Source organism: Lissotriton vulgaris, chromosome 5 (genome assembly GCF_964263255.1).
Source record: "Lissotriton vulgaris chromosome 5, aLisVul1.2, whole genome shotgun sequence".
Taxonomy (NCBI): domain Eukaryota; kingdom Metazoa; phylum Chordata; class Amphibia; order Caudata; family Salamandridae; genus Lissotriton; species Lissotriton vulgaris.
The window spans coordinates 2,023,810,020-2,023,825,919 of NC_141693.1; the positions used below are offsets into that span (position 1 = coordinate 2,023,810,020).

Here is a 15,900-nt window from a genome sequence, read left to right on the forward strand (position 1 = left end):
AACACTGCAGAATACAACCAAAGCTCCCTAGGTCAGACCATCGCCGTCCTCTCACTGCACTAATGTGTGCATCGGATGTCAGATTAGATCTGCTGCTCTCGCAGGCGTAAGAGGATGGGATGCATCTTTCAAAAACCCTTGTTTAATCAGGAGGATTTTTACTCTGTGTTTGTGGGTGTTACAATCATGTGGGTTCCCCAACCTTATTTCCCTACAGTTATGTATAGTTTTATTGTATTATATAAATATATGAATACATACAGTTGCTGAAGATCACAATTGAGGCCAAGAACAAACGTTTGCAATTTAACGCATTCTTGCAAAGTTCTAACACAGAGATCAGAGCCAGGGAAGTTCAGATAGGTAAAGCAGACAGGGTACTTGCAGCAGGTAAAAGCCGGAGGGTCCGCCACTGTCCGTTCTTGGTTGGGAACCTTCGAAAGGCAGTGAGACCGAGAAGAACCAGCTCATGCATCATTTTGCAGAAACCATCTCTAGAAGGAGCTGAAGAACCCTCACTGATGAAACGAGCACTGCGCAACAACAGTGGCATGGTGAATGAATGTGAGAGAATCCTGCCGTAGCTCCCACTTATAAAGCGCTCCATGTCATCACATATCTAGATTGAAAATAAGCATCACTGCTGAAAACACTGGCCCAAAAAAAATGTCGCCCTCTTTATTTGATAGTTTTAATTGACTATATCCCAACTTTGTGTATTCAGCAGCTTCCACGTGGAGTGAACGGTGCCCGGCATGAACGTGTATCCATCTTACAGTGATTTGGGGTGTATTTAAATAAATTATTTCCACATTTCAGAAAAAGAGGAACGAAAAAAATGGAAAGAGTTGAAGTTACTGAAAAAGCTGGAGAAGCAGAGAGCCTTGGAGGAGGTGGGGAAGAACAACAACGTGGAAGCAGAGATGAAGGCAGCCAAAGGTAAACATCATCATAAGTATATATAAGATCGCTTGCAGCAACCCTCACAACTGGTGTCGGAGACCTGACGTCCGACATGCAGGGGATTCAGCAACATCATGGAAGGAATAAGAACGCTCCTAATCCAGCAATTCCACACACATTACATAATCGTCATATTAGGCTGTTTTTAGAGCTGTTGTGGACACAAGATTATATTAACATGGAGACATTTATTTGTTCCAAACCCGCTCCTTAAGCAGGATGTACAAATATATATCCTCGGCGGGGATGTCTGCATGTGGAATTTCTTTGAGTTGGAGCAGGCTTCTTGTTCATCTGTCTGACTGCCAGAACCTGGTCCTCCTTCCGACTGTCGGAGCCTGGTCCTCTTTCCTCTGTCCTACTGCAGAGCTTGGCTCTCTTTCCTCTGTCCTACTGTCACACCCTGGTCCTCTTTCCTCTGTCCTACTGTCACTCCCTGGTCCTCTTTCCTCTGTCCTACTGTCAGACCCTGGTCCTCTTTCCTCTGTCTTTTCAGAGCCTGGTCCTCTTTCCTCTGTCTTTTCAGAGCCTGGTCCTCTTTCCTCTGTCTTTTCAGAGCCTGGCCCTCTTTCCTCTATCCTACTGTCAGAGCCTGTCCCTCTTTCCTCTGTCCTACTGCCAGAGTCTGGTCCTCTTTCCTCTGTCCTACTCCCAGAGCCTTGTCCTCTTTCCTCTGTCCTACTGCCAGAACCTGGTTCTCTTACCTCTGTCCTGTCAGAGCCTAGTCCTCTTTCCTCTGTCCTGTCAGAGCCTAGTCCTCTTTCCTCTGTTCTACTGTCAGAGCCTGGTCATCCTCACTCTTTCTTACTGTCAGAGCCTGGTCCTCTTTCATCTTTCCTCTGTCAGAGCCTAGTCCTCTTTCCTCTGTTCTACTGTCAGAGCCTGGTCCTCCTCACTCTGTCTTACTGCCAGAACCTGGTCCTCTGTCCTGTCAGAGCCTAGTCCTCTTTCCTCTGTTCTACTGTCAGAGCCTGGTCCTCCTCACTGTCTTACTGTCAGAGCCTGGTCCTCTTTCCTCTGTCCTACTGTCAGAGCCTGATCCTCTTTCATCTGTCCTCTGTCAGAGCCCGGTCCTCTTTACTCTGTCCTCTGTCAGAGCCCGGTCCTCTTTACTCTGTCCTCTGTCAGAGCCCGGTCCTCTTTACTCTGTCCTCTGTCAGAGCCTGGTCCTCTTTCCTCTGTCTTACTGACAGAACCTGGTCCTCTGTCCTGTCAGAGCCTAGTCCTCTTTCCTCTGTTCTACTGTCAGAGCCTGGTCCTCCTCACTCTGTCTTACTGTCAGAGCCTGGTCCTCTTTCCTCTGTCCTACTGTCAGAGCCTGGTCCTCTTTCCTCTGTCCTACTGTCAGAGCCCGGTCCTCTTTACTCTGTCCTCTGTCAGAGCCTGGTCCTCTTTCCTCTGTCCTACTGCCAGAACCTGGTCCTCTCTCCTCTGTCCTACTGCCAGAACCTGGTCCTCTCTCCTCTGTCCTTCTGCCAGAACCTGGTCCTCTTTCCTCTGTCCTACTGTCAGAGCCTTGTCCTCCAACTTCTCTACAAAAGCATGGTTCCATTTACTCTGCCTGACTGCAGGAGTATGGTTTCTTGATTCTTCTGCCTGATTGCAGGAGCCTGGTGTCTCGGTTCCTCTGTTGGAGCCTGGTGTCTTGATTCTTCTGCCTGATTGCAGGAGCATGAGTCCGGTTCCTCTGCCTGACTGACTGCTGGAGCCAGATGTCCCGATTCCTCTGCCTGACTGACTGCTGGAGCCAGGTGTCCCGATTCCTCTGCCTGACTGACTGCTGGAGCCAGGTGTCCCGATTCCTCTGCCTGACTGACTGCCGGAGCCAGGTGTCCCGATTCCTCTGCCTGAGTGCCGGAGCCTGGTGTCCCAGTTCCTCTGCCTGAGCCTGATGTCCTGGTTCCTCTGCCTGACTGCCAAAGCCTGGTGTCCCAGTTCCTCTTCCAGAGCTTGGTGTCCCGGTTCCTCTGCCTGTCTGACTGCTGGAGCCAGGTGTCCCGATTCCTCTGCCTGACTGACTGCTGCAGCCAGGTGTCCCGATTCCTCTGCCTGACTGACTGCTGGAGCCAGGTGTCCCGATTCCTCTGCCTGACTGACTGCTGGAGCCAGGTGTCCCGATTCCTCTGCCTGACTGACTGCTGGAGCCAGGTGTCCCGATTCCTCTGACTGACTGACTGCTGGAGCCAGGTGTCCCGATTCCTCTGCCTGACTGACTGCCGGAGATTGGTGTCCCGATTCCTCTGCCTGACTGACTGCTGGAGCCAGGTGTCCCGATTCCTCTGACTGCTGGAGCTAGGTGTCCCGATTCCTCTGCCTGACTGACTGCCTGAGCCAGGTGTCCCGATTCCTCTGCCAGAGTGCCGGAGTCTGGTGTCCCAGTTCCTCTGCCTGAGCCTGATGTCCTGGTTCCTCTGCCTGACTGACTGCTGGAGCCAGGTGTCCTGATTCCTCTGCCTGACTGTCTGCCGGAGATTGGTGTCCCGATTCCTCTGCCTGACTGACTGCCGGAGCCAGGTGTCCCGATTCCTCTGCCTGAGTGCCGGAGCCTGGTGTCCCAGTTCCTCTGCCTGAGCCTGATGTCCTGGTTCCTCTGCCTGACTGCCAAAGCCTGGTGTCCCAGTTCCTCTTCCAGAGCTTGGTGTCCCGGTTCCTCTGCCTGCTTGACTGCTGGAGCCAGGTGTCCCGGTTCCTCTGCCTGCCTGACTGCTGGAGCCAGGTGTCCCGATTCCTCTGCCTGACTGACTGCTGGAGCCAGGTGTCCCGATTCCTCTGCCTGACTGACTGCTGGAGCCAGGTGTCCCGATTCCTCTGCCTGACTGACTGCTGGAGCCAGGTGTCCCGATTCCACTGCCTGACTGACTGCCGGAGCCAGGTGTCCCGATGTCTCTGCCTGACTGCCAGAGCCAGGTGTCCCAATGTCTCTGCCTGACTGCCAGAGCCAGGTGCCCCGATGTCTCTGCCTGACTGACTGCGGGAGCCAGGTGCCCCGATGTCTCTGCCTGACTGGGGGAGCCTGGTGCCCCGATGTCTCCGCCTGACTGCTGGAGCCAGGTGCCTTGATTCCTCTGCCGGAGCCAGGAATCGTGGCTCCTCTGCTTGACTGACTGCCGGAGTATGTCGCCCCGGCTCCTCTGCCTGACTGCAAGTGCCTGTCCTGGTTCCCCTTCTCATTCTTTCCCTCTTCCAGTCCATCTCCTTTCCCTTCTTTCTCTGAACCTCTGGTTTTTAAGGCTGATACCTTCTGCTTCCTGCTTTGGCCTCTATCTGGTTTCTTGATGACTGATCCCACCTCCCTGTGCTTTCTAGGGGACTGGTCCCGCCTCCCACTGCTTTTTTGGGCTGACCCCTGCCCTCTTATGCGTAACCTCACCCGCCCCCGCTTTCTTGAAGGAAACAGGATCTCCCAATTTCCTTGGAGGAGACCCCACCTTCTTGCTCCCTTGTGAGTGCCATGCCCTCCCCCTTCTCTGTTGTGGCTTGCGCCTCCTCCACTCTTGCATGCTGCTCTCTTGCGCTCTTCTCATGCTCTTGTCTGTTATGCTCTCTTGCATGCTGCTCTCTTGCGCTCTTCTCATGCTCTTGTCTGTTATGCTCTCTTGCATGCTGCTCTCTTGCGCTCTTCTCATGCTCTTGTCTGTTGTGCTCTCTTGCGCTCTTCTCATGCTCTTGTGTGCTGTGCTCTCTTGCATGCTGCTCTCTTGTGCTCTTCTCATGCTCTTGTCTGTTATGCTCTCTTGCAGGCTGCTCTCTTGCGCTCTTCTCATGCTCTTGTCTGTTATGCTCTCCTGCATGCTGCTCTTGCGCTCTTCTCATGCTCTTGTGTGCTGTGCTCTCTTGCATGCTGCTCTCTTGCGCTCTTCTCATGCTCTTGTCTGTTGTGCTCTCTTGCGCTCTTCTCATGCTCTTGTCTGTTATGCTCTCTTGCATGCTGCTCTCTTGCGCTCTTCTCATGCTCTTGTCTGTTATGCTCTCCTGCATGCTGCTCTTGCGCTCTTCTCATGCTCTTGTGTGCTGTGCTCTCTTGCATGCTGCTCTCTTGCGCTCTTCTCATGCTCTTGTCTGTTGTGCTCTCTTGCGCTCTTCTCATGCTCTTGTCTGTTATGCTCTCTTGCAGGCTGCTCTCTTGCACTCTTCTCATGCTCTTGTCTGTTATGCTCTCCTGCATGCTGCTCTCTTGCGCTCTTCTCATGCTCTTGTCTGCTGTGCTCTCCTGCATGCTGCTCTCTTGCGCTCTTCTCATGCTCTTGTCTGTTATGCTCTCCTGCATGCTGCTCTTGCGCTCTTCTCATGCTCTTGTGTGCTGTGCTCTCTTGCATGCTGCTCTCTTGCGCTCTTCTCATGCTCTTGTCTGTTGTGCTCTCTTGCGCTCTTCTCACGCTCTTGTCTGTTATGCTCTCTTGCAGGCTGCTCTCTTGCGCTCTTCTCATGCTCTTGTCTGTTATACTCTCCTGCATGCTGCTCTCTTGCGCTCTTCTCATGCTCTTGTCTGCTGTGCTCTCCTGCATGCTGCTCTCTTGCGCTCTTCTCATGCTCTTGTCTGTTATGCTCTCCTGCATGCTGCTCTTGCGCTCTTCTCATGCTCTTGTGTGCTGTGCTCTCTTGCATGCTGCTCTCTTGCGCTCTTCTCATGCTCTTGTCTGTTGTGCTCTCTTGCGCTCTTCTCACGCTCTTGTCTGTTATGCTCTCTTGCAGGCTGCTCTCTTGCGCTCTTCTCATGCTCTTGTCTGTTATGCTCTCCTGCATGCTGCTCTCTTGCGCTCTTCTCATGCTCTTGTCTGCTGTGCTCTCCTGCATGCTGCTCTCTTGCGCTCTTCTCATGCTCTTGTCTGTTGTGCTCTCTTGCGCTCTTCTCATGCTCTTGTCTGTTATGCTCTCTTGCAGGCTGCTCTCTTGCGCTCTTCTCATGCTCTTGTCTGTTATGCTCTCTTGCATGCTGCTCTCTTGTGCTCTTCTCATGCTCTTGTGTGCTGTGCTCTCTTGCATGCTGCTCTTTTGCACTCTTCTCATGCTCTTGTCTGTTGTGCTCTCTAGCATGCCGTTCTTGCTATAGCATGTTCTCTATTGCTCTCTTATGCTTGTCTCTCTTGCTAGCATTCTCCTCTCTCGCTTCTTGCAATCCTTGCATAGATCCCTTTCTTTCACACTCCCACTTGCTAACTCCGTGCTCTTTTCTGCAAGCACTCCTCTTTCTCTCCCGCCTCCCTCCCTACCCCCCACACCCACACCCACACCCACCCCACCCTAGCACAGCTTTTCTTTTCATGTTTAAAGTTGAGTTCTGGTAAGCTGGCCGTGCTCCTGAATGAATCAAATACTGAACATTATTTTGCTTTGGGTTGTAGATGAAGCTTGTGGTGGGGTGTTTTTTTGGATTTAATTTAGTTAACTTTATGTTCATCTTCTCAGAAACAGAGGAAATAAAAAAATGGAAGAAGGCGAAATTACTAAAATCCCAGACAAAGCAAAAGGCTGAAGAGGAGTCTGGGAAAAATACCAAAATTCAAGAAGAGACAAGGGGAGTGACAGGTAACTTGTGCAAGTGTGTGTTTTTTGTCCTGTGCAGTAGGTTGAGAAGCGCTTCAGCGTCTGGCAAACTGATACTCAAGGACAGTGTAATGAATCTTTGGTATTTCCAAATCACTCCAGTGAGGGTGTGCTGCATGCATCTCACAAGAGATCACCTTTGCTCTGCGATGCTTTGACTGTTTCCCAGCTGTTGACTTCACATGCTTTGTCTCCACTCTTGCTCACCCCCTCACCCTCCTCACCTGCTGGCGCCCTTTGTCCTCCTTCCTACCACTGCAGTGTGTCCCTTACTGCAAACATCTGACCTCATTGTCTTAAACAACCTCTTTCTGCTTACTTTCCACTCAGCAGTTTCTATTTTTTAATCTCTGTTTCTGCTGGCGAGCCAGAGACCTCAACAAATTCATCCAAGCACTTCCTCTCTGAGATGTCTTGTCTGCAGCTTGGCCTCCGTGACGGCTCTGGAATTGATTTGGGGTAGATAGTTGATGTTTTATTTATTTCTTTACAGGCTGCCTATACACACTTAGCGTTGCATTGCCAGGCTCTATATTGGATAATGCCCAGTCTCCTGAGCTGCGGACATACCTTGCTGGACAGATTGCCCGTGCCTGCACCGTCTTCTCTGTGGACGAGATTGTGGTGTTTGATGAGCTGCAAGAAAATACCAAGTAAGGGGAACAAGCGATGTCTGATCCCCCAGGCTCATTACATGTGTCTGTGCTGCATGATTTTTTGTCCCCCTTCTTAATGCATCTGTTGTTAAACAAGCCCTTTGCATGCCTTTGTTTAAGCTTTGCCTCCCTACCCATGTAAAATACTGAAGCGCCCTTTGAATATTTTTTCAAATGGAGCGTGACAAAAATGTGACCTGCTAAAGGTTGTCATTTTAAAGTACATTTTTTCAGCATACTAACTGAGCTCTGATGCCTTCAGCGTCCTCTTTTTAGGCCGAGCCGGGTCAGCGCATGCGCTGCTGCGAGGCATGCAGTAGTGGGAGGATGGCTTTGAAACCCCCCTCCGCCCATATTTTTCATTGGCTTGTGTCTTTGTCCTTTGTAAACGCTGGCTTCCTAGTCGTTATTTGGTACTGCCTTGTCTGCATTTGTAACCTCCCATTGTGACTTGCCCCTTTACTTCTGTTGCGACACAGTGTGTTTTATTTCGTCTGTAAGCACTATTTTCTTGAATTAGTTTCTCCTATTGCAGGCAGGATGTGGTTTCCTCGCCATACGTGCTTTCACTTTCAAGCAGCCCTGGACAACGGCGGCAGTTTCTTTGAAGTGTAATAGGTCTCGCATTTACAGGAGTTTGAGCTGTTGCCATTGTAAATGACAATAGCTTAAACTCTTGCGAATGCAAGACCTATTGCATTGCAAATGCTTGGTTTCTATTCCCCCTGTGGTTCTGCCGAAAGTGTTGTAAATGGGGTTTCTGCTGAAAAGGGATCGTGGATGCAGGTAGTGGGGGTGACATGGTAGGGCTCAGCATGGGTTCACAGTGATGGCTGTCGTTCATTAATATTTCCGTACTTTTTATGATTGAGAGTACCGGTGGGCTCTCCTCAAAGTTGATGTATCATTCTGAGTGATGGCGGTGCTTTTGTAAGGTCCTAGCTTGTTGCAGCGCGTTGGAGGAAGGAATGGACAGGAGAGAGCAGACATTGAAAATTGTATTAAAACATGCAGGCGATTTTATAGCGCTTTACAGCACTTGGACGATTTGTAAGTGCTGAGCGGATCAGGCATGATAGAATGGGGACGACGTGTGTGCTCGAAGCCCCAGTTTCATTATTTGCGTGTCTCTAGAGTGCACAGAATATAGAGGCTGGCATTTGAAGTGGCTCCCATAGCTGATAACCAGCCACAATATATAATTACTCCTGTGAGACTCCCCTTACCCTCTCCGTCTCACCCTTCCCAGTGCCGCAACTGGAGTTGGCAAGTGGGCGAGTAAGCTCAATAAGGTTTTGGGATTTCACAAAAAAGGCGATTGTCAATATAGCTAGGTGAAGGTAGAGCTGCTGTGTAGCATTTAATTGTATTGTAATTTACTGTGCACAAAGTCGCTAGGTAATAGCATAGTTGTTCCAAATAAGTATTCATTTGAATAGCACTAAACAGTGTGAACAGCCTTGTCTCACAAGTGAGACATCATTGTGTGCGCGGTATGAATAACATGAATAATAATAATTATGTCAACATGAATAACTAGTTTCTTGTGTATGAAGGACTCAGACCATCGAACTGCCTTTGACGAAGGTCACAGTTTTGCCGTACGAGTAAAGAAACGCAAGGGTCAGACCGATTTCAACACGAAGGGATGGTGTACCTCATTGCGCACATTTCCTTCAGAAAGAAAAAAGGAAAGAATTAGTGAATTATTTGCAGTGCAAAGGCTGCGGATGCACAAATGGCAATGCAAAAATTTGCGCTACAAGTACCACTCTTGGTGTCGGCAAAGGAAACAGTTGTTGATCGGAGAACGTTTTCCGTTTGTTCTTAATCTGTGTTCTGACTGATCTTGTCTTTCGCTTTTTTTCCATTACTTTTAACTTTGTATGTGATTAGCACTTGTAAATGAACTATGTTCAAACAATATTGAAATGATAACATTTGACATTTCTGTGAATAATCTCTTTATTTCCACCCCAGTCATTTTTCTTTTAGAAACTAAAATCATTATTTTATGCCTAACATTTTAATGATGTGCTAGAATTTTCTAATTAAAAAAATAAATAAAACAAAAGACTTCAAAGATCTCACTTTTACTTCTTGTGTGCTCTTTTTATTTGCCTTCTCTCTTTTAGGAGCGTCGAGGGAGAGTTCACAGGAGTTGGGAGGAAGGGCAAGGCCTGTTTGCAGATGGCTCGGATTCTTCAGTACCTGGAGTGTCCACAGTAATAGTTCATCCTTTATTTCTGTACTCCGAGTCTGTCGGCTTGTGCTTTGTTTGCACAGGTGTGCGTGGATATGGTCAGTGTTAATTTGATGAACCATATGTGAGCGATGCTGTACAACGTAGATGCTGCAGTGATCGGAGCGGATGAGGGATGCATATGAAATGTCAACCTTAACTTGGAGTGACAGGGATTCAGTCTCCCCTTTAGTGACTGTACATATTTGATCATTTCCTGTGACTTCTTCTAATTTATTCTGGTTTATTTTACAGATACCTAAGAAAATATTTTTTTCCTGTGCACAATGATCTGCATTTTGCAGGTAAATTTCAACTTCTCTTCTTGCCTAGAGACTATCTCCTTCAGGAGTTTTAACTTGTACATCAAGTGAATGTGGGTTCTGTGCACATTCCTTAAAACGCCCCAATCCCTCTTTTCTAAAACCACATATTATTCCTTCCTGTACATCCCCACATTCTTCAGTGGTTGTGGATGGTGTGGGGAAAGTCTGCCAATTTACAATGATATTCGCTATGGATCTCTTCTGAGTGGGGTACATCATTGCGCTGTATTCTTAACTTGCATCTCTTTTCCAGGGCTCCTCAATCCTTTAGACAGTCCTCACCATGTGCGGATAGACGAGGAGCTGGAATACCGAGAAGGGGTAGTGCTGGATAGGCCATGCAAACCTGACAGTGGCTCCTTCGTTAATTGCGGCCTTCGGAAGGTAGGTCTGTGATGGTGCAAAGAGTGTTTCTTTGAATCCCTTCTGTAGCCAGTGTTGGAGGTGGACTACCTCTGGTGTCTCCTCTTTGTGTGTTGTTTGGACAGGTTGCACTGGTATCTGATTGCCCAGTGTGTGGCTGCCATGTCTCACTGGTTTCTCTTCGCCATCGGCACATGGTAGGGCTGTCCGTGTAACAGTAGACATCTGCTGTGGGACAGCAAGGTTCTCCCCACTGTCTTATTGTCTTTTGGTGTGTGACAGTAGGGTTATCCCTGGTGCCACCTAGTCTGCTGGTGCATGTGGTTTGGCTTTCTCTACTGCCTCATTCTGATTCTTTGTGGCCGCAATGCTGTTCCTACTCTCTCTTAATTGGCTGTGTCGGTGGCAGGCCTCTCTCTGGTGTCTCCATATTGTCTGGTGGTCTGCGATGGTAGGGTGCTACCTTTTCCCTTGCAGTCCCCTAATGTGTGCGTCTGTTGCTGGGCTGATCCTGGTGCCTCCTCATTGTTCAGTGTTGATGTGTTAGGGATGTTTTCTTGCCTCATTTTCTCCTTGGGTGGTTATGTATGTTTTGACCTCCTCGCTACCTTGGTGGCTTGTGACTGGGCTGTTCTTTGTGTTTCCACATTGTTACTGTTGTATGTGGCAGGGCCGAGGTACTTTCTCAGTGGGTGATATTTGACTGAGCTGTCCCTGGTGTCTCTTTTGTTGGTAATTTGAGACTGGTTTACCCAGGTGCCTTTTTGTTGACTTGTGGTTTCAGGATGATCTTTCTCATATCTCTCGCCGTTATTGAGTAGTCTCTCACTTAACTTTTTTGGCTTTCATAGAGCGGGGTTTGTGCTGATTTAGTGTATTATGGAATCCATGTTGGTGCTTGGACGGCAAAATCTCTTTTCAATCTTTTGGGCGAATACAATTTGTATCTACTTACATCATTTCTTAGGCTTTCTGGTAGTCTGTGGCTTTTGTTTGCCACACACTGCCACGTTTATTTAATTTTACTCATGACCCTTGGCCCAGTTATGTGAACTAAAGGAACTGAGCTACCAAAATATTCAAATAGAGCAATGCCCTTTAAATGTTTGGTTTGTTCATTTTGTTATCTGGTTGAATCAATGCCAAGGCAATATATTGGGATACTCTTGGTGTCTCCAATACGTGAGGCATGCTGTAGAGACAAATATAACAGATCAGACCTGAAAGTGCTAAGCAGAAATAGATACTCCTAAGAAATTTAGTGGCCCCTATTGCCAGTCTGGCCAAGACACAAGGAAGCTTGTTTGAAGAAAGAATGCCCTATTACAGCCAAGCTTAGCTGAATAGAAAAACAGGCGGAGCGACTCTGAGAAAAGTGTATTGTGGAATCCACTGCCACCTCAAGACAGGCCAAACCTGCACATGGATCATCCAGACCAGGTGCTAGCATCCACGGAATGGCAAGGACCTGGCCATATGACAGGCTTCACGCAGTTTCATTACCACTGGTACAAAGATGCCTACAGTTGTACAGTGGATGCTGATAACCAGATGCTACCATAACCAAACTCCACGAGCATGCAGTGGATGCTGAATCCGATGGACCAAACCTGCTGATTCTACATTATCAAACCCACTAGTTTCCTTCCCAGCCCCCATGGTGCTGATTGAGGCCGGTGCTCCTTATTACAAACCCACCAGCTTCCTGGTATCTCCGTTTCATAGTTAGATATGGTCTCTGAAACTCACCAAATTTTCCAAAAGATCCTGTAGCCTGCACACAAGCGCAAGTTGAAGGTAGAGGAACCTGAATACTCTGCCTATCAGACACATCAACAGTAGCGTGCTGAACGAAGGCGCTACACCGAGCTCCACAAAGTCCAAGAAGCCAGGAAGAAATTCCTGCCCGTCAAGAAAAAATTGCAACAGGCAAATGTCACATACGCCAGGCTCTAACCTGCCCGATTGAGGATAACGCTCCAAGGTACACAACACTAGCGCCACTCCAAGGTACACAACACTAGCGCAACTCCACAACAAGCCATGGATTTCCTTAAAGCCCTACCCAGACACCCAGGACGCACAAACAGCTCGCCGACTACAAGCAGAACGTCGGCAAGATGAAGAATAGCCTATGCAAGTGGATGACTGAACAAAACGCAACCCGCTCTGTGATGCGAAAGCTTAGATAACATGCTCTTAAAACCTAAATGTTGATCACAGCTACGGAATCACACAACAAATGCTGGCTCTCAAAAAATGCTACAGAACATTATTATACAGAAAATGTTCTCGCAAGCTTTGCTAGAAGATGACTGGACAAATAGCCCGAGACTTTCAAAGGCAGAGCACTTGCCAGGCGCACAACACTTCTGTCCCAGACACCCTCCACCCATGGCGCTAAGCCTGGAAGGAGGTCATGCTTCGCCCACTAGGTGATCAGCCCCAGCAAGAGATCCCCTATTACTGACGAATGGAGCAGAGGACAGTACTTCCCAATTCATGTTCTTCTATTTAGGTTTTCTGTACCCCTCTATCTCTTCTTTATCTTTTCCTATACTCCCACTTCCCTCATCAAAACGATGGCTACCGCTCCGGGCCTTCTCATGTATCCTTTTGAGCATATGCAAACACGGAATGCAGAACTGGATACTAAATGTTACAAAGAAAGGGTATTTCTGGTTGACTTGAGAATCCGTTTGATTCCTCGAGGGCACGGGTCGCAGGGGTGACGGCAAGTTGGGGAAGCCGTCGTGGTTAGGAGGGCGGGGGATAGCAAATAGCATAGAAGGCATAGAACAGTTCAAGATACGCTAGGTGAAACAGCATCCGTCCAAGTTAGTCACACTGAAGTCCAACCCAGACACACAAGCTCCTTATAGACAAACTTCACATAGACCGAGATAGACAACAGGAGGGTTTAGGACTAATAACTTGGAATATCAGAGGCCTGGGGAACCCACGAAAGAGGCAACTTCTCCTGGTATACTTGGACAGACCGCATATACACATTGCCATGCTCCAGGAAGCACACACAACACCCAACACACACACCGACATTTGCTGCAGAATGGGTGTCACACAGATATTTCTCATCATACTCCACATACTCGAAAGGAACGGCCATCCTCATAAAGAGGAACACTCCCTATATAGAAGAGATGACTATAAGCGACCCACAGGGTAGATACTGCGTGGTGTGGGGAAGGCTGGCATCGCAGTCGGTCACTTTGGCAAATTGTTATGGTCCAAATATAGACGACAAATCCTTCTTTACCACTCTATGGGGGATAGTTATGAGTGTAGGCTCCACACATATTATCTGGGAGGAGACTTTAACCTCGCCAAGCAACCAGTGCTGGACCGCTCACATCCTCATCCACATCCACAGCACTACACTAAAGCACAGTGCGTGGTACAGCAGATTAAGGAGGAACATCAACTAAGAGATGCGTAGCAAGACGCCCATCAGACTCAAAAAGAGAGCACATTTATTTCCTCTGTACACAGCAACTGGTCCCGGCTAGATATTTGGTTGATCTCCAAGAGAATTGCGACATGGGTAGCTCACACAAATATTTAGCACAAACATTCTCCGACCACTCCCCGGTATACATGTGATTGCTCCCACCGGGTAAAATAAAGAGATGCATATCCTGGCGACTCCCTACGAGGGCACTGCTGGATCCCCCCTTCAGGTCTGAGCTGGGCCAACTTTTTCAAACACAATATATACTCAGTGACATCCCTAGTGACAGTATGGGAGGGGTTGAAAGTAACCATGAGGGGAATATGCATGGCTAAAGCGGGGAGCATATTAAAAGACATTAGAAGTAACTCGACCAGGCTCGAAAAAACATCTTAGAGAGCTGGATACACAACCTCATGAGTGCAGGGATGAGGCGACACAGGTTGAAGTAAGAGAGACGCTCACCGAATATCATGAAATCGCAGAAAGGGAGCGGGTGTTCTGCTGAAAATACCATAAGGCTAGGAGCTATGGGGGAGGGGGAGAGACCAGAGCAAGCACTGGCAGAATTGACGAGGCAACCCAGATGCTCTAATTACATAATAGAAATCAAGGATGAAAACGGAACACCCCAGAAAGATACAGAGGCAATACTCCACACTTTGCATACCTACTATTCAGTGTTATACTCCTCGTGTAGATCCAGCCAGCTAGAGACAGAGCCATATCTAGAAGCTGTGAAGTTGGTGGCTAAGCAGTACACAACGAGAGTTCCTCACGGCCGAATTCGAGGAAGACGAGATCAGAGCTGCGATCATGCAGTTGGGAACAGGCAAGGCCTTTGGCCCGGAGGGCCTACCGGCCTAATTTTATAAAAAACCTACATAGATCTACTGGTCCCATTCTTGAAACAGGTGTATAAATGTGAATGTAAATGTGGAGTATTTGTAAAGCGCACTGTTACTCTAACTGAGTGTCCTGGCGCTGCAGACCGCTGGGGAACCCGTCCTGGTTTTCCCTGTGAGATGGTCCCTTTCTTGGTATCTCCAGGGTGAAACCAGGCATCCCCGGCGTCTGTGGGGGGCCGTTGTAGAGATGAGGCAAGCTTAATGCCCAGAGTTACCGAGTGTGTTTCCAGGTTGGAGTAGGCACTGAGGCGAGAATTATCGAGTCTGTTGACCCCTGTTCCACGACCCTGCCGCATCGGGAATTGAACCCTGGTCCCGGGCCGTTCTCTGCTTACAGGTCTGCCGCCTCTAACCAGTGAGCCACACCTTTCCACGTGGAGGCGCTACTATCTGGTCTACTACAATCAATGCGAGAGGTCCTAATTGTCTCTCTCCTGAAACCGGGCCACCCACCCAGCTGCACAAAGTCATACAGACCCCTTTCATTAATTAACTGTAATGTCAAAATACTCGCCAAGTTTCTGGAAAATCGTCTGAGTCTTCTCATGAAGGAACTAGTACGCCCGACACATCAGACAACCTGCGCACGCTGTTCTCTATTATTTAATATATGGAACCAGAATTAAATGCGGTGGCGGTCTTCCTGGGCACCACAAAGCCGTTAGACTCCCTAGAATGGGACCCCTTGATGGACGTGCTGTAACATATGGGGTTTCTTTCAAGTTACATGGCATGGGTGAGGCTGCTATATCACAAATCTACAGCAAAGCGGCTCCTTAACGACGAACAATCTGCAGCCTTTTGAATCACTAGAGAGACCAGGCAGGGCTGCCCCCTTTGCCCCTCTTGTTCGCACTGGCTAAGGGGCCATTGGCAGCCATGCTCCGGCAGCACCACAGGGAGTACGTATTGCAATATCCGACCAGACATGTGCTGGTGTGTCTCTACGCGGATGACATCAAGCTGTATATAAGGGATCCCCAGGTTGGCCTCAACGGAATCATTCAGTAAATCATTGAATTTGGTGCACTCTCCGGTATCACAATAAATTGGGAGAAGTCTGAGATCCTTTCGCTCACTCCAGACACTCCTAATTGCCCACTGGAGTATCCGTTGAAATGGTGTGAAACAGAACTTGAATATTTAGGTATAATAATCACTAGAGATACGACTGAGAGCTAACTATGGAAAAGCTCTGAATTCTATGGAGGATGCTATAACTAGATGGATCGCGATGCCATTATCACTAGCTGAACGCATCACACTAATGAAAATGGTGGTCCTGCCGAAGCTCCTATACTTGTTCATAAACATTCCATACGCCCCTTGAAAAGCCAACTGATCCGACTTGCATGGGGGGGGGGGGGTAAACAGCCTAGAATTAAGTGGGACATTCTCACAATGCCTATCGCCCAAGGGGGATTTGAAG

The 15,900-nt window shown here is 48.5% G+C and overlaps 1 protein-coding gene across 1 annotated transcript in view; it reads left to right on the forward strand.

Annotated features, from left to right (window-relative positions):
* Positions 1-15,900, forward strand: part of SPOUT1 (SPOUT domain containing methyltransferase 1) — a 60,560-nt gene that overhangs the window by 19,144 nt on the left and 25,516 nt on the right. Inside the window, exons 3-8 of the mRNA XM_086924881.1 lie at positions 820-939; positions 6,370-6,489; positions 7,001-7,160; positions 9,299-9,388; positions 9,661-9,710; positions 9,985-10,115. Coding sequence (XP_086781007.1) covers positions 820-939; positions 6,370-6,489; positions 7,001-7,160; positions 9,299-9,388; positions 9,661-9,710; positions 9,985-10,115 — 671 coding nt within the window. The remainder of the gene's footprint in view (positions 1-819; positions 940-6,369; positions 6,490-7,000; positions 7,161-9,298; positions 9,389-9,660; positions 9,711-9,984; positions 10,116-15,900) is intronic.